Here is an 18,370-nt window from a genome sequence, read left to right as displayed (position 1 = left end):
GAACTTGGTGCAAAATGTTGACACAAGGGAAGGAATTGTTAATAGACAAGAGCGGTTTATGTCAGGGCTGGAGGAATAGAAGCAAAACTATATTCTAGCAAATACCGTATGTGGCATTAATGAGATATGAAAGTACACAACTGTATCAGGAGCTATAAACTCTGAAAATGACGGTGTAGTGGTTCAGATGCATGTGATCATGGAATCAGTACCTAAGGCAGGAGAACTTCTAGAATGTCAGCTTTCCTGGGTTACATAGTAGTCTACAGTATAGGGTTTTCTGTACCAGGTGGTGGTGGTGCACACCCTTAATCCCAGCACATGGGAAGCAGAGGCGGGTGAATCTCTGTGAGTTCCAGCCTAGTCTGTAGCATAAGTTCCAGGACAGGCTCTAAAGCTACACAGAGAAACCTTGACTCAAAAAGCAAAACAACAACAACAAAAAATACTTCTTCCTAATCTGAAATGAGAAGTCATTAACTTGTCTTTAAGATGTGCAGGATTTGAATAGATACAGTACCAGAGAATGGACAGTTAGCCCAAAGGAAATGCTCAAGCCATTAGTCACCCAGGGAAGTGTACAGTCAAACCACTGAGATTCCATCACACAACAAGCTGGAAGAAGCAAAATTTAGCTTACTGCCAATGCCACTATTAAAGAAAAAAGGAAATAGGTGGTCCCTTTACATGTGGCTGGTTTGAAGGTACAGCCACTTGGAAAGTATTTAAATAGATGAGTTGTGGGCTTTGTACAATGGAATACTACTCAGTTAAAACTTATAAACTGGACAAGTGTAACAATGTAGTTGAAATGCAAAAGCAGCATTTATGAAAGGAGAAGTAGTCAGATACAGCTATTCTGAGTGCTTCTGATACTGTGACATTCTAGAAAGGGCATAGAAATGGTGTAAAAGACTAGAAATTGGCCTGGAAATGAATTTGTTGGAGACAAAGGGATGAAGAGGAGCAGTCAGGGATATGGACTTATTTCTTAACTCCAATGTGGTAATAGTACCCAATAGATGAAGGCATTTATCAAAACTCACTGAAGGAGCTGGGTTTTATTTCCCCTAAGTTGTGTTTCAGGAAAACATATTGTCTTGGTTAGGATTTCTGTCACTCTGATAAAATACCATGAGCAAAAGCAACTTGGGAAGGAAAATGTTCATTTCAGCTTACAACTCTCAGGGCAAGAACTCAAGGCACAGGTCATGAAGAAGTGCTTCTTACTGACTTGATCTCCATGACTAAGCCTGATTTCTTACGCCATTCAGAACCACCTGGCCAGGGGGTAGCACAACCCACAGTGAGCTGGGCCAATCATCAATCAAGAAAATGCCCTATGGACCAATTTTATGTAAGTTTTTTTTTTTTTCCCCAATTGAGGTTCCCTCTTTCAGATGACTCTAGCTTGTATCAAGTTAACAACAAACAAACTAGTCTGCACACACATTTTAGAAGTAGAGAATCTGACTCATTGAAATGCTTAGCTAGCAGTCATTGCAAGCAACTCTGAGGCCTGCAGGACTTAGTGGCCTTTACCCCTGCTCCTTGGTGAGCCTTGAGTGCTGTTTTACATACAGTCTGTGGCAGGGCATAGTTCTGCTGTACCATGGCCTACTGGTTTTCTAGGTTGCAAAGGTCAAATATAGACTTACTCCACTCTCCCCTTAGGCATCTGGACAAATTTGTCCTGCTTTGGACACCATTCAAAGCTAACAAGATTTTTAGTTTCCTTTATGACTGTGCCAGAATTGTATGTTCAAATATATATTATCCTACTTTCAAAATGGAAGGTGACAGGATGCTTGGTTTTTCTCTGAAGAGACAGACAAGATTTAGTAAATCCTCTGTGACTGTGAGAGGAATACTCCATTGCATCTCTTTGACCTTGTGAACTTTACTAGCAAGTGCATTGTTTCATAAGATTTGGTGCTGAGTTCTGCCAAGCACAGGCATTTAAGGCACTCCATTATGTCTCTTCTGCTTCTCTTATCTAATGCTTTGCTGTCATCTCTATGATGAGTGTGAGGTCTTTGCATATTCAGGATCTCTGTGGAGTGGAAGCTGCATGGATCAAGAATTCTCTAACTGAAGCAGGGCAGTAGAGGTGTTGCTGGTCTTGCCAAGTTAAACAACCTGTTAATTTTTGCTATCTCTGTTTTGTTGTGAAAGAAAAGCACTTGCTAGCTAGTGCAGCATATCAAATGCCAGGACTGTCTTAATTTTCTCAAGAAGGAACTTCCATATGGAGTGGCAACTGCAGTTGAAATCATCTTCTAATTAAGTTTATGATAATCTGTCATGGTTCTTCTTTCCTTTTTTATTTTAATTTTTGTCATGCATTTCAAATTTATTAGTTTTGCAGTGGCAAAACAAGTGAAATCATTTACTAAACATGTGATTCTCAAGTCTCTGCTCTCTTTTGGGATGCCTTGCTGAAGAAATGAAACTTGTTTGTAACTAACCCCTCCTAAATCAGTTTAGCCACTGCTGAGAAATCTGAAGTTTGAAATCTACCAGTTTTTGAAAGAACACATTCTAATAAGAAACTCAATGATTGGAAAATTAACACCAATGCAGTTCTTAGGTTTGTTTTAGACATTTATGTTTCTGGTGCTATTATATATGGGATTGCTTTAACATTTTACTTTTCAATTGTCCTTTGCATGTATGTAGAAATTGTTTTTTCCCTTGCTGATCTCGTATGCTGAGACCTTGTTGAATTTGTTTAGTATATTAAACCCTCTCTTCCCCGTCTTTCTCTTGTTTTGTTTTATGCCCCAATAGTTACCTGAAAGTACTGACAGTTTCATTTCTTTTCAGTTATTTCCTACCTTTTTTTATCCTGCCTTATTCCATTGGCTAGGAAGGACCTTCAGTGCATTGTTGAAGAGAAGTAGTGATAGCAGGTACCCTTGTGTCATTCCTGAGCTCAGAGGTAAAAGCCAAGATCTGAGCACTGAGTTCACCACTGCTGGGACAGTGACATTCTCAAACCTTAATGGAAAACCTTGAAATGTTTATTTCATGGCTATGTATATAAGCATATACACACAATACATTTATACTGTGTTAACTGAGTACATGTCTTAATTAATTTCAATTTCTGTGATAACATTCCCTGACCAAAACTAGCTTGGGGAGGAGAGGGTTTTTTTCATCTTATAAGTGGATGATGTAGTCCATCACCCAGAGAAGTTGGGCAAGAGCCTGGACACAGTTCCTGGACACAGACTGATGCAGGGGCCTGCTTTCTTGCTCAGCCTGCTTTCTTATAGCACCCAGGACCACCAGCAAGTATCTCTATGAGCTGGGCCCTCCCATATCAGTACTCAGTCAAGAAAATACACAACAAGCTTGCTCATAGACCAGTGTAATTGGGGCATTTTTCTCAATTGAAGATTTCTCCTCTGAAATGATTCCAGCTTATGTGAAGTTAACATAAAACTAGCCAGCACAGTGTCTATGCATTTCCTCTTTAATTCTTATTCATCATAAGAGTTGTCTCTAGCCTTTTCTCTTTCATATTCTAACTCCTTTCTCTTATATAGACCTGGCTACATGTACTGGGAGTTTTGCACTTTGATCATCAAGCTGTATACAGGCTTTCTCCTCTGGCCTCATGCATCTGTTTGCTTTACTTCCCACTTACAGATGGTCCTCAACATAAACTCTAAAAGACCCTCACCACCCACCCTACAGATACTTGTTTCCTTCTGCAGTTCAGCACCATGGTCAGGGCTCTTTCTCGGCTAAGCTCCTTGTGTGCACCACTGTGCTGGACACCCACCCCAAATCTTTTGCATCCTGTCATCTGTCAGTTCAGTGCACATGTTACCCTGCTCATGTGAATTCATGTAGGAATTGAAATCCTGGACTCTTTCATTCCTGACATTAATAGCTACATTACCAGTTTTTCTAACTAGTCTGTTCCAACAATTTATCAATTTCATTTCTGTTTTTAATGAATTATATCTTCATTTACTAAATCTTTAAGATACATGTTTTTCAATTTATTTTTTCTGTTTTTTATTTTTTTGTCCCTTCAATTTTCAGTTTTTGTTTTATTTTCTTGAAGTTTCCACACATCCTTGGATATGCACTTAGACCTGGGGAAATATAGGTATTATCTAATTTAATTCATTGGCAGGTAAAGTACAAGAAGGAAGAGAGTATTATTTAATGAGTTAAAGTATCTGTTGAGGCTGCATTTTCAGCTACATACAGGAAAAAGAAGCTGTCATGTTTACTTTGGTGTTTTGTCTTCCTTGGTCCTCAAAGTTGTGGGTGATATTTCTTATATTCACACTCTCCTGGTGCTTTTTTGATTGTTTGGTTTTGGGGGGGTTGTTTGTTTCTGCTGTTTTTGTTTTTTGCTTTTGCTTCTCCATCCTCAGATTTCATGCATGTCACTTGTCAGTCCCAAGTGGCTACTAAACCTCAAGCAAAAGGAAGAAAGAAGGAGGTGTCAATTGAGTGTTCCTGCTTTTATCAGGAAAACCAAAGCATGCCTGGCACCCAGGCTGAAACCTTCCATTTGAGGCCATTGGCAGGTGTGGCTGGGGCACAGCTTGGAGGACAGGGCTCCCCTGAGTGGACTGTGCCATGCACTTGTCTCAGTTTCTTGGCTACCACATGGCTATGGTTATTAATACATCCTCTCTAGCTTAGCTTCAACTGCATTGTTTTAATAACTTCTTAAAACTTATACTAGACTCAGTAGGTAAGGTACTTTATTTAAAAATAGGGCTTTTGATCAACTATGTAAATTCATAATTAAGGCATTAATAGTTTTCATTTGAATGGGGGCTTTTGTATTTTTTAATGAGGCCTATAATTTTTATATAGATTTTTAAGGAGCTGTATTGAACTGACCTCCATAGTATTTTATTTTAAACTACCTTTTTTCAGAGTCCCTTTTGTAGGAGCATTGTTTAACTTTAAAACTCAGCACTGAATTCTGGGTCTATCGACACAGTCTTGTCTACTTAAACTGTAAGCTGAGCCAGTATATCTAAAGTCTTATACAGTTTCATAGTTCTCCCTCCTCATTTATGTATATGATGACAGTGTATGTTTGTACCATAACATCTACACTAATATATTGTGGAGTGTTCAATAAACATATAGAAGATAGATAAGAATTAAAAGGGTTTAATTTCTTGGAAAGAAGATGGGAAAATGGCAATAATTTTAAAACAAAGATTATTTAAAATTTTATATTATATGTGAATCCCTTATCTCTCCTTCATCCCAACCATTCATAGATATTGAAGAATGAGACAGATTATTAAAAGATAATTTAAAAGAGGGGGAAATGTGGCTTCATGTCATTGCTGGAAGTGATAATTCCTGTTGGCATTCAGGGATATGGAAGACTGCAAGCAGGGACTGAGTATGGTACATTTAGGTTCTAAAACTAGTTAGATGTGGAAAAATGTTAAGCTGAATGCTGATTAAAATTTATCCCCATAACTGAGAAAGTAACAGAGTTTTTATGGCCTTTTAAGAGGTTTCTGGTTGTAAGGGAATTGATGAAATATACAGAGCACTAGGAACAGTTTAGATCAGATTTGTTTGTATGGCTCATAACAATAAATGATTTCTATTTTTCCTGATCTCACTGAGTAAGAGGAGAGTGGGGAGCTGGGTGATTTTATTTCTGTGCCTGGACTAAGGAAAGAGAAAACTCATTTAGGAACTTTAACAGTTATGCTGCTGAGATTTTACTTTACTTTTTAAAGTTATTTACAGTTACCATGAACTGACACTGGTTGGAAACAGTGACCACACTCTTTTCCTTGTCAGGAAACTGCATTCAGAGAATGAGAAGGACACCTCCATTGGATGAGCTCCAGCCACCACCTTACCAAGACGACAGTGGTTCTCCTCACCTCTCTTGCACACCCTCCGAAATTGGGGATGGGAAGTGTGAGATTTCCCACTGCAGCAACAGCCCACGGTGTTCTTTCAACAAATGCCCCAGTGAAGGAAGCACAGGGCACGAGGCAGAGAGCTTCCACAACAAAGGATATGAAGATGACGTCCCTAGTGACAGCACTGCAGTCCTCAGCCCAGAAGTAAGCAGAAGCATCCTGCTGGCTGCCAGTGAGAGTCCTTCTGGGTGACAGTAGGTCTTTACGGTGTCTCGGGCTTCTTGTACCAGTGCCAAGCCTTCATCTCACAAACCCATTGAGGCAGCCTGTATCCCACACCCTTCCCATAACAAAAAGACAGGATAAGGATGGTTGTTGTTTCTTAAATACTTTACACAGACTGTTCTAGAATGACTTACCTTTTTGCTCATATTTCATGCTTTTTATTGTTTTATTTTGGTTTTTTGTTATTTTTTATTTTATTTTTATTCAGTGTTTTACAAGCCTTTCAAGTTAATCTTACTGTATTTTCATTTCACAGAGGATGAAAGGAACAAATGCTGATTAGCTTTACTGGTGAAATTTCACAATTTCTTAAATTTAGTATGAGTGGCTGCTTTTGTTTGTTATTTTTCTAGAGTGAAAACAGCAACAAAATAATTGTTGTTTCAAAGCCTTTTTGTAGTCCAAACAGAATTTGTCTCATTCACTCTTAGGATGAAGACTAAGGTAACCCAGGCCTTATGTGCAGCAGTTTTCTGTAGGATTTGCTTTCTTTTACAAGTTTTACATTGCAAGCTTCTACAGATTTCACCCCTGCCAATGCTAACACTTTGACATGATCTGTGCTGATAGTTTTGTATCTGCTGTGTAATAATGAAGGTAGTTTTCTAATACACAGTATAATTGAGGTGTAGACGGAATTTCTTCAGTTTGGGGGTTTCTCCTATAATTAAAAAACACTGTGACTGCTTTTCTAATAGTTTTAGTATTTTCATATAGTATCTGGCCTAGAAAAAAATGTTGAATTGATACTTTAAGCATAATGTGCCATACCATCAGTTTCCTCGTGTGCTATCACCTAAACACATTTGAGAACTTGGTGTTTTGCAAACTGTATAAGGAGACACCAATTTAACAGTGACCCTGGATTAGAACAGTGACCACAATAGCTTGTGACACCTAGACAGCTTATTCATTGTTCACAGTCACTTCTTCAGGAAGTAAAATCGCTAGTGTCAGAGAGAAACAGACAGGTGGTGGTGGCACATGCCTTTAATCCCAGTGCTCAGGAGGCAGAGGCAGGTGGATCTCTGAATTCTAGACCAGCCTGGTCTACAAGAGCTAGTTCCAAAGAGAAACAGACAGCTGTGTTCCAACCCAGGTCGCTATGAGTGCAAAAAAGGCATTAGTGACAGACACCTCACTCTGTACATTCTTGTCATCCTGAGTTCTTGCTGGAAGATTTCTTTGTTGCAGTAGTGCCATCTGGACACACTACAAGGCAAACTGTCCTTAATCACCAAAGTAAAATGTTCAGATGACAACCAGATGCCTCTGTGTGTGTGTGTGTGTGTGTGTGTGTGTGTGTGTGTGTATGTGTGTTTCATATACAGATGCAAAGAAGAAATTAAGCAAATTAAGATAAGGTGGATTAACATACTTGGCATAGGATGTCAGAACAAATAGGTGGCAAGCCCACAGTGGCTTGTGTAGGCCTGTGAGTCTTTCTCACTATCTACTCATCAACAGTTCTGTTTATCACCTGATAGCAAGGACCAGCATTGAGAATTGAAAAGGGGCACCCACAGCCAGCAGTAAACTCTTGTCTATGGAGAGAGAAAGAGAAAAATATATCTGTCCACCACTGGAACTTGCCAATTAGAGAAACTTGCTGCCTGAAAAACAGGATTTTCCTTATATTTCATAAATAGAACCTATGGGTGATAAAAACCCTTGACTCACGGGCAACATGGCAAGGCATGAGCTTTTCATCTCTCTATGAGCATAGTATTTACTTATTCCATTACATATTCTTTGTAGTCCATGGATCTTTGGCATGCCTTCTGCCTGTGTCTCTCAAGATGCTTGTTTCTCTGTAGGTAACCACAACTGTGTATATTTCAGAAGTTATGTACTTGCTATGCTAACACTATGAAGTATCAGGGGCCCCTGTCCTGTTGTTTTCTGCTTAAAGACGAGCCTTCTACCCCAAGCTAACAGAGGGCTTAGAACATAGTGCTAAGTTGGCTGAAAAACTCAGAAGCTTGTTTCTCTTTCACTCAACTGAATAAGCAAGGCTGTGCATAATGGCCTCATCCAGGGCCAGCTTCTCATGTGAATCTACCATTGCCTAGAGCCCTGTGTGCCTGCTTGTGGAAAGAGAATGGAAAGCAAGCCCTTCCAATACAAGACTGAGATAGATGTTTCTCACAGGAACTCTGTGTGCCTCCATCTGCCCAAGCTGTACCATAAGGACATCCAAGAGAGTCTCTGGATTCCAGTGGCTTCTGGGTGGGGTGTCCTTTGAGCTAATAGGAGAAAGAAGACCAAGGTCAGCACTGATCAGTGCCACAGTAGATCTGAATCCAAGGTCATTTGTATCCTATTCAATACTTGAAGGGTCACAGTGTGTGCCTCAAAAGTCAGAGACCTGGTTTAGGTAACTAGATTCCCAGATATCTCATGTACTTAGACTAACAGGAATCCGAGATAGTTGCTGGTACAATGGTCTCAGTTTCTGATCATGTCATAAATAACATGCAGTTTTAGCCTTTCTTCATTTTGAAATGTGTATTTCACCATGTCATTGACAACTAATGTGGAAAAAATATAGTTGTTTTGAGTTCTGATTGGAAATTAAGATAAACATAGTCTATGATATGGAGAGTAACTATTTGGATGCAGTGTCTTGAGCCCTTTGCATTTTTATTCGGGTTTCTCATTTCTACTGACTTAAGTTATACTGTATATATTCTATTTTAGATGGAATCATCTTAGACATTCCTAGAAATGGAGCCACATTTCTCTGTAGCATTGAACTTTGCTCTTCTCTTCAGACTTCTCCATCAGGAGCAAAGACTATGACATTAATATGCACATTAAACTCTAGTTTATATAAATACACACCCAATTTTTCTCAAAACTGTAATGTTTTCATTGTGAAGTATTTTGCCACTTTAATTATACTGCCCCATAAGGTAACTTTGGCCTATAGTTGACTGATACTTAAGTTTTCCTCCATGACAGCAAATGAAAGTTGTTTTTATATCATACTTTAAAAGAAATTGGCATTTATTTGCATGCTAGATTAATGGGGTTTAAAAACTAAAAACATTTAAATTTGCTTTTCTCAGGACATGTCAGCTCAAGGATCCTCCTCACAGCTTCCTAAACCTTTTGATCCAGAGCCAGAAGCTAAATATGGCACACTGGATGTGACTTTTGACTATGACTCACAAAGACAGAAGCTTCTGGTAACGGTGACAGCTGTCACAGACATTCCAACATATAACAGGACAGGTGGCAACTCATGGCAGGTACACCTTGTTCTTCTACCTATAAAGAAACAGAGAGCCAAAACCAGCATCCAGAGAGGACCATGCCCCGTCTTCACAGAAACATTCAGATTTAACCACGTTGAATCGGAGATGATCGGAAACTATGCAGTTAGGTTTAGACTATATGGTGTCCATCGTATGAAGAAAGAAAAGATTGTGGGGGAAAAGATTTTTTATTTAACAAAGTTGAATCTTCAAGGGAAAATGTCGTTACCGGTGATACTGGAACCTTCTTACAATCCTTCTGTGAGTATCTCATTGAATGCCCTGGATACAGTTTCTGTTCATGGCACTTAATACATGCAACAGAAGAAGTCCATAAGCAACACCACTGCTTCCACACTGTGTCATTTGCATAGCAGCTGGACATATCTATCTAAGCCTTTCTGTTCTGTGTTGATCGTGATTTACTTACATCATGTGCTTTGTTTTCTCCTCCTAAGCTCGCAAGCAGGTCTTTGCATTCGTTCCTGTTGACCGCATTAAATGGTTGATTGTTCATTATCCAGACTCACTACAGAAGTTACCCTTTTCCTTCCAGGTTAAACTAGATGGCACAGGAGGAGCTGTCTGACCCATCTTACATAGAGTGCATAGAATTACTTTTCCAGAACCACCACAAATTATTTTAAAAGTAAAAAACAAGTCCTTGTTATACTTTTCATCCTTTTTGAGAAAAGACTGAAGTATTTCTCAGTGAAAAATTATGACCCCAAGCATTTTAATTTTTCTAGATTATAATCACACTACATATCTTTCTATTATATTTTTAACAAAATTCCCATGAGGCATTGCAGATTACAGGAGAGTAATGACTGCATTGTTTATTTAAACCAGGGAGATGCATTATGTCACATAGTTATTTCAGTATGAGAAAATCTGTGACTTGGGTAAGTGTAAATTATGACTTACATTTATTCCTTTCTGTGTTATACTGGAAAAGAAACATTTTATAATGTACATGTGCAGACTTTAGAATAGATTTAAGTTGTAAGTTAGAGGTCTAATGTTTCATGGTTGTTTCTAAGCTGTGACAATGTGAGCCTAAAGCCTGGGTCTAGCCCATTGCATCATAGCAGGCAGTATCTGAACCTGCCAGCTTCCATTCGCTATGCAGCCAGGCTACTTCAACCGAATTCTTACAGGATCTTTATAAGGAAAAATGATGGTAGGTATATCTTGTGGATTTCGGTTTTATTGATACAGTTAACACCTCATTTAAAATTTTTAGAATAAGGAATTTTGGGAAAATGCCTTTTAAAACATTTTTTTGTTCTTGAGAATTTCACACATGTGTACAAAAAAATATGATTATATTTCCCCAAATTCCTCCCATGTTTCCCTCAACATATCCCCATCCCCGCTACATATCTTTTTTTTTTTTTTTTTTAATGACCCACTAAGTCCACTTAGTGCTGCCTATATGTATGGATGTGGGGCCATCCACTGTAGCATGGGACTCCTACCAATAGCCACATCCTCAGAAAAAGATTGATTCTCCCTCTCCCTCCCAGCACCTGTCAACTGCCAATAGCTCCTCAGTAAGGGGTACGGCCTTGAGATACATGATCTACCCCATCTGTGATAGGATTTTGACAGCCACTGTGAATTTATGGATGCAGTTAGTCACATCCTGTCCAGAAAACCCTTTACAGCACTCTTCCCTACTATCTTCTGGCTCTCACACCACTTCCGCCTTCCCTTCAGTGCTGCTCCCTGAGCTTGGGGGATGGGGGCCATTGATATGGATGTCCTACATAGAGCTGAGAACTGTCTTATTCTCAGAACTTTGACCGATTGTGCTTTTCCCATTCACGCCTGCTCACTACAAAAAGAGGCTTCTTTAGCCAAGGTTTGAGTAGCCCGGGGCCTTTGTCCTCCCCAGCTGTGGGAGAAACCACGATCAAGGCTTACACCTTTCCACCCCCAGTATTCTGCCTCTCTATTTCCATGTCACCTCTAATCTACTATTTCCCTTTCTAGTTTCCTGCACTCTAAGTTATATACACAAAACAGAAGATGTGAAGCTGAACCCACATTTGAGAGAGAACACAGTGTTTGCCTTTCTTGGCATGAGTGCCCTCATGTAGTATAGTTTTCCATTTGCACCCATTTATCTGTATATTTAATTATTTCATGTTTTCTGTAGAGTTGAGTTGTATTCCTTTTGTGTAAATGCCTTTTTAAATGGGAGTGCTTTATAAGAGGAAAAAAGAAGGAGCATATTATGTTTTAGGGGTACATGTTTTTATAAGCTTGAAATATTCTACTATTATTAATCCAGTTTTTAAATTTTTTCACTAGTATGGATGAGTAGTATTTTTCTATGGATAATAGGCTTTTATACAAAAAATAATTCAGTTAAATTAGAAGAGAAAACCTGGCATCAAAAACTATGTGTTTGTAGTGCTTTGATGACTTCATCTGTTCCCAATTCTATATTAATTGTATTCCTCACCATAGACAATAGAACATTTTTATCTCTGCTCAAACTAAATGGCTCCTACATTGCACGCATTACTCTGTAGTCGTGGATTCTGTAATACGTTTGGCCAGACAATACAGGAAGTTCTAGGGGCTGCTTACAAGAAGGAGAAAGTGCTAGGTAAGTAGCTTCTAAAACATACTATTTACATCTGCAGAAAGGTATCTGTCTTCTGCTCTTAGAAATTTTCCCTAGATGCCAATGTGCCCATCATATTCAGTAGGTGAAACCCATTGCTCTTTAGCCTTTCTTTGCTCTTCTCACTCTTTCAAAATATTACAATTAGTCACATTACAGTTATTAGGCCAATTTATAACACTATTATACTGAATACAAAAATATAATATCAATAAAACTCATGTGTTTTCTGTATGTGCTGTAGTACTAATATTCTCTTTGCTTAACTTTTAAAGTAAGCTGGAGGATTCTTACTGTAATTTACTTGAGAGAGCTTCTCTTTGATTCTGTAAGGCAAGTGTATGAGGAACATTTGTAGGGGGGAGATTACTTCCATATTTAGTCATTCATTCTGGTAGCTTTCTAGTGATTGTGTATTGCTATTATTGCAAGAATATTAACCTTTCACCAAAAAAGTCTCAATCCAGCACCCAAATTTACAAATTACTTCAAAAATATGTTTAAAGTTTGCAGTTTATTTCGTATATAATGATATAATTCACATATAGTCTTTGGTTTCATAGTTTTTCAGGAATTTCTTGAGTCAGGACACACAAAATGACTTTTTAAGAACTCTGTGATGTTTTTTGCTACTGGGAAGATTAAAGCAGCATTGAAATGTGGCTGTGGCTTGAATGTGCCTCCTTGACAAGTGCACATAGAAAAATGTGTTGGAAGTTGAAAGATGTGAGTTCCATTTCAACCAGCTATGTAAGCTTTCTGGAGTATTTTGAGTATCAAGTTTCTGATAACTAAAATGAAAGGATTTAGACCAGTGACCTTTGGGCTGTGTGTGTCTCTGATACTCTGATTCTACTAACATTATGAAAGAAGTTAGATGAGAACAGAAATACAGATCTGTGTATTTAATTGTGTGTATTTGTGTGTGAGTGGGTAGGTGAGGTGGACGCATATGTGCCACAGTGCCACATGTGTGGTAGTCACAGGACGGTTTCCAGAACTTGATTCTCTCCTTTTGCCATGTGGGTCCTGGGGATCAAACTCAGGTCATCAGCCTTGGTGGCAAGTGTTTTTATCCAATAAACCAGAAATGGGATAGATTGTAAGTGTTTACACTATTGTTCTTTGCAGTGGGCATGTACTGTTTTCTAAAGCTTCCATACCTTTTTAACTCTCTAAAACCCGAGGGAGTCTACCTCCTTTAGACACTCTATAATACTTACTTTTCCCAGGCTTTTTTTGTGCTTAGAGCAAGGCATTGAGGTCTAGATTTACATTTGACATTGTTTTGCAATACAATATGAGCCAGAGAAGTACTGTGTGTAGCCCTGTGACAAAGAAAACAATTTAAATTTGCTCTGTCTTTTCCATGCAGTAGACACCAATGGAACTTGTAAAACTCTAGGAAAAATGTCTGTTGGAAAGTTATATTTAATTCTATTCCAGGTAAAGAATAATTGTGTTCATAAGAATAATGTAGATAATAAATTAGTCTTTACATTTCTTGTTTGTTTCAAGAAGATTTAAGTTCCTGAAGTCCTCCCATGTCTTTATTTCATACTTGAATCTATTGAAGGAAAATGCACAGGTGTAGGTCTGCATGTTTCCTCCAATTGAAAGGCTAGTCACCCTCACCTCCTTGTTAGCAGTCATGATGGGAGTGCCACCCATTCTGGGCACTTTGCAAGGTTGTAATGGTGCTGGATGTGACAAACAGTGAGTGTGGAACCTTTGTAGTGACTGTAAATAAGATTTGCTGTCCTGTGATTAAACAACATCCCTACTCAGTTTGAATAATTTTAACATTTTTTTTTTGCAAATTTTACAAAAAAAAAATTTGCAGAAAATATTATATGTAATATTTTCTGGTGTTGGTAACCATTGCAAATGTAATGATTATATTTTCTTTCTTAGGCCCAGAATTACCTGATATCATATAATCAAATATATAATTTTTAGAAAACTGGTTTCATTTTTCTATAGTTTGTTAACTTTGAAGGGTCAGTGTTACCTGTAAGTTAATGTTCCATTAACTTTGAAGGGTCATGTTATCTTTAAGTTAATGTCCCATGTCACTTGCTCATTTGGAGTTTTTTAGTAGATTTAGGCTTCTTTGTTTGTTGGTTGGTTCTGCTTTTGTTTTTTTGAGGCAGGATTTCTCTGTGTAGCCCTGGATGTCCTGGGACCAGCTCTTGTAGACTAGGCTGGCATCAAACTCACTGAGATCTGCCTGCCTCTGCCTCCCAAGGGCTGGGACTAAGGGCATGCACTACCACCACCTGGCTGATTTAGGCTTTTATAACATAAAAATTTATTCTCTTGGGATGTTCTCTTTTAAGCCTTATTTAAATACTAGGCTTTATAACCAGGCCTTTTCTAAATAACCCAGCTCTGACCTGTTATCACGGTCATGTGACTATCAGTGAACTTGAGATGGTTAACAACATGAAAAGTCTTGTTACAAATCAGACAAGTTGGCCAAAGCAAGAATGAAAGTAATAGCTTGTTTACTATGACAACATTTCCCCTTCCTTTATTTGTCATTGAAATGATAGTATCATGATTTACCAAAGATATTTTGAAAGGGAGATTTGCTACCAGGGTCTAAGGTTTAAAAAAAAAAATCCTAAGAGATGAGGGTCAGAAGGGTATCAGACTTCCCATACTAAAACCAAGGCTTCAAAATCACAAGGGAAACTTATTTCTTTATTGCATGTGTCATATGTGCTCAGCACAGCTCAGTGTTGGGTCTGTCCCAGTTCTGCTGCTGTGACAGTGCCTGAGAAGACAACTAAGACCTAAGACTTACTTTGAATAATGGTTTCAGATATTTCAACCCAGAGTCATCTGACTCCACATTGTGTGGGCCTGGGGTGTGAGCAAGAGCACTTTGCAGAGGTTGCTCAACTCATGCTTGCCAGTATTCCCTTTAGCATGAGTTGACATCACTCATGAGGAGCCACAGGTTGTGGCTCCTACTTGCATCTGTTCAAAGTCAATTTCGTGTGAATACTCAGCAAAGAACACCCTAAATGTAAAGGAAGATCAGGCTTTTCCTCAGAAATAATTAAAATGATGTCAGCATAGTACTGCTTTCTCCTTCAGCTGCTCGCCTACCCTGCAACCTTGAAACTCCCATCTCACTAGGCTTCAGGCACTGTGCAGCACTAGCCATTATGGCTGCCGAGATGATATTAATTCAGGCTCAGGAGCTGAGGGGTGAAGGTGGGGTCACCTCCCAGATCATGTTAGGTGGTTATTAGGAACGTGAATTTAAGGTACCAGCAGTAGAAAGAATAACACTTGGGCGCCCAGAAGACACAAGCTAATGGCATGATGTAGTGTTTATTTAAATCTGTCGAAAATAAAGAGTCTGGACCTCACATCAGTTGTGTTGGTACCTCAGTGCCTGTCTTTAACACCATGAGTCCAAAGCCTGGATAGCTATGGTTTGTTCTTGTTCCACAGAATTTGCCTTTCCTCATATCATGGGTTTTCACTGTTATTCCCTGGGTATCCAAGACTACCATGTGTCATTGCCAAGTTCTACAACATTGGTTGTGTCTGATCACAATATTTAACATGAAACAAAGGACATCATTGAGAAAATGCTAAAGATTCACTAACAGAGTAAAGTGTCTTTCCAGAATTACCTACTCAAATTGCAACCAATTAAACTATTAAAAATCACCTTTACTAAAAATAATTTTACCTAAAATACTTGTAGTGAAATTCACTCTTGAATATTTTGAGATGGGTATGAATGGAAAGTGGCTATATATGCTTTAAAAAATGTTAACTGTTTCATTACCTTTGGCAAATTTTTACATTTTAGATTTACTTTAAATATTAAAATATGGCCTTTGTTAGAAGCTGAGAATATTTTGAGAAGAGAAAAATAAAAACATGTTAAGAGGGGTTGATATCATTAAAACAGTGAGAATTTTTTTTTAAAACCAGTGTTCAGCAGATTGGGTTTTCTTTTGATTTGGTTTATTTAAACAGATTGTGTCCCCAAAGACATGAAAACTAAATTTTCACAAACTGACAAATAATAGCTCTAACTTCATTGGTCCTTTAGGAACAGATATTTGGGGGAAATATACCAAGTGGCCTATTACCTGTATTCAAGGATGTGTTTATAGCATAGCCCACTTGGCTAATCTGAAGCTTACACTGTGAAATGACATGAAGTGAGAAGATAATATTAACACATTTGTCCAGAATAGCACTTCATGAACTAAAAATCTTCTATAGGTAGTTGCTTTTCATTTCCTTTAGTGCTGTATGAAGACATGTTCAAAATTATATCTTATGAAACAATTGAGGGATCTGGAGGATTCCCTATGAAGCTTCATTAAGGTTCTCAGAAATATCATTCTTTATTCATGTTTTAATAAATATAAGCCATATTTTGCCATTTTATTTGTCAGTAACTAAATTTGAACCAGAATTAATTATCAAATAGTCTGTTTAGTGGCTGTCTTGGTTAGGGTTTCTATTGCTGTGATAAAAATACCATGACCAAAGGCAACTTGGGGAGGAAAGGATTTATCTTACCCTTGCATGTAACAGTCTATAATGAAGGGAAGTCAGGGCAGAGCTCAAGGAGAGAACCTGAAGGTAGGAACAGAGGAGAAGGCCATAGAAGAGCACTGTTTACTGGCCTGCTTCTTCTGGCTTGTTTTGAAGGAGAGACAAGAGAAGTCCTCTTCACTCACAGAGTCTCCTTTGAACAAACTTAAACAGCACCTGAACTTATCAATATAATGTTTCTTATACTCCCCTTTTGAGATGGTCTTGAATAAAATAATATCTTCTATACCCTTTTAACAGTTGTTAGACTCTATATTTTCTATATTTCTATATTTTCTATATTTTCTTCTTTGCATATCCAGTTGCCATGACTAGTCTTCTAGTACAGTGTTGTAGCAAGAACAGATGCCCCTGTCTTGTTCCTGGCCTGAGGGAAAGCAGCCACTCTTTTAAGGACTGAGAATATGAGCTGTGAGATTTTCAAACACACCCATTACTAGCTGAGGAAGCTCCCTTTGGTTCTTGATTTGCTGCTGTTATAGCATTTTGCCATAAGCGTTGTCTGTTTCCATTGAGATACAGATTTTTGTCTTTTGTTCTATTGTGGTGGTACATTACATTTACTGAGTGTTGTATGGAGGTGTGCACATGTGACTGCAGTGCCTATGTGTGTGGTGAACATGTGGATAACTAGTGTTGGTACTCAAGTGCTACCCACTGTTTGTTTGAAAGTTTGCTCTATAAGCCAGGCTAACTGGATCTCAAGCTACCAGGGGTTTGCCTGTCATCAACTCTCAGCTTACCATCACTGAGATCATAGTCTCATACTATCACAACTGGCTTTTTAGGTGAGTTCTGGTGATCAAAATGAGATCATAACATTTGCAAGACAAGTACTTTCTAACTGAACCTTCTCCCAGACTATTGATGTCTTCTATTTGTTGGTTTCACCTAACATTCCTGAATAAATCCTATTTTGTCATGATAGCTTGCTAGTATTTTAAGGATATTTTTTGTGGTACGCATAAAAGATATAAGTGTTTAGTATGCTTTTTTCTTTTATTTAATTATACAACTTAAACAAATGGCAAAAATCCTATAAGTATATAAATTTCAGAAATGGCTTTAAAGGGAATGGAAAAATCTGAATTTGGGGGCTACATCACTGGGTGACATTTTTATCATTTGAGATGTTAATCTTTGTTTTATATTAAATTTTCTTAGTACATATTTTGGCTGATACTGGTATAGCCATTCTTGTTCTCTTTTTGTGTATGTTTGCATGATATATCTTTTTTCAATCATTTTTTACTGTCGTCTCATTGATGTCCTTAACTCTAACAAAGAGCTCTTATGGATGTTATTGCGACCTGTTGTTTTGAATATATTCTGCCAATCCTTGATTTCTGGTTGGGATGTTTAGCCCATCTACATTCCATGTGGTCACTGTTGACTAAAGTGTCATATTACCATTTGTTTTCTGTGACTTACTCCTTGTCTCTCTGCTTTTCCATTACATATTTATTTTGTGTAAGGTATTTTCTAATATGCTGCCTTATTTACCTTTCTACTACTCTGTTTTCCAAGTTACTTTCTTAGTAAGTTTTCTGGGAATTAAAATTAACGTCTTAATTTGAAATAACCTAACTCAAGTGAGCACCAGCCTAATTTCAGTAGTATATAATATTTGCTTAGTGTGCACCCCATCAATTTTCCTTCTCCATCTTTGCTGTTATTACCATACAAATTACATCTGTATATTTAGAAGTTTA

At 38.0% G+C, this 18,370-nt stretch overlaps 1 protein-coding gene across 4 annotated transcripts in view; it reads left to right on the top strand.

The window, feature by feature from the left end:
- Positions 1 to 18,370, top strand: part of Syt14 (synaptotagmin 14) — a 113,340-nt gene that overhangs the window by 76,380 nt on the left and 18,590 nt on the right. For all 4 annotated transcript variants that reach the window (XM_051186669.1, XM_051186670.1, XM_051186671.1 and 1 more), the window contains 2 exons: positions 5,812 to 6,083; positions 9,236 to 9,685. In XM_051186669.1, coding sequence (XP_051042626.1) covers positions 5,812 to 6,083; positions 9,236 to 9,685 — 722 coding nt within the window. The remainder of the gene's footprint in view (positions 1 to 5,811; positions 6,084 to 9,235; positions 9,686 to 18,370) is intronic.

This window comes from Phodopus roborovskii, unplaced genomic scaffold (genome assembly GCF_943737965.1).
Source record: "Phodopus roborovskii unplaced genomic scaffold, PHOROB, whole genome shotgun sequence".
Taxonomy (NCBI): domain Eukaryota; kingdom Metazoa; phylum Chordata; class Mammalia; order Rodentia; family Cricetidae; genus Phodopus; species Phodopus roborovskii.
The sequence above is the reverse complement of the archived record's forward strand: the minus strand, read 5'-3'. Positions and strand labels throughout refer to the sequence as shown.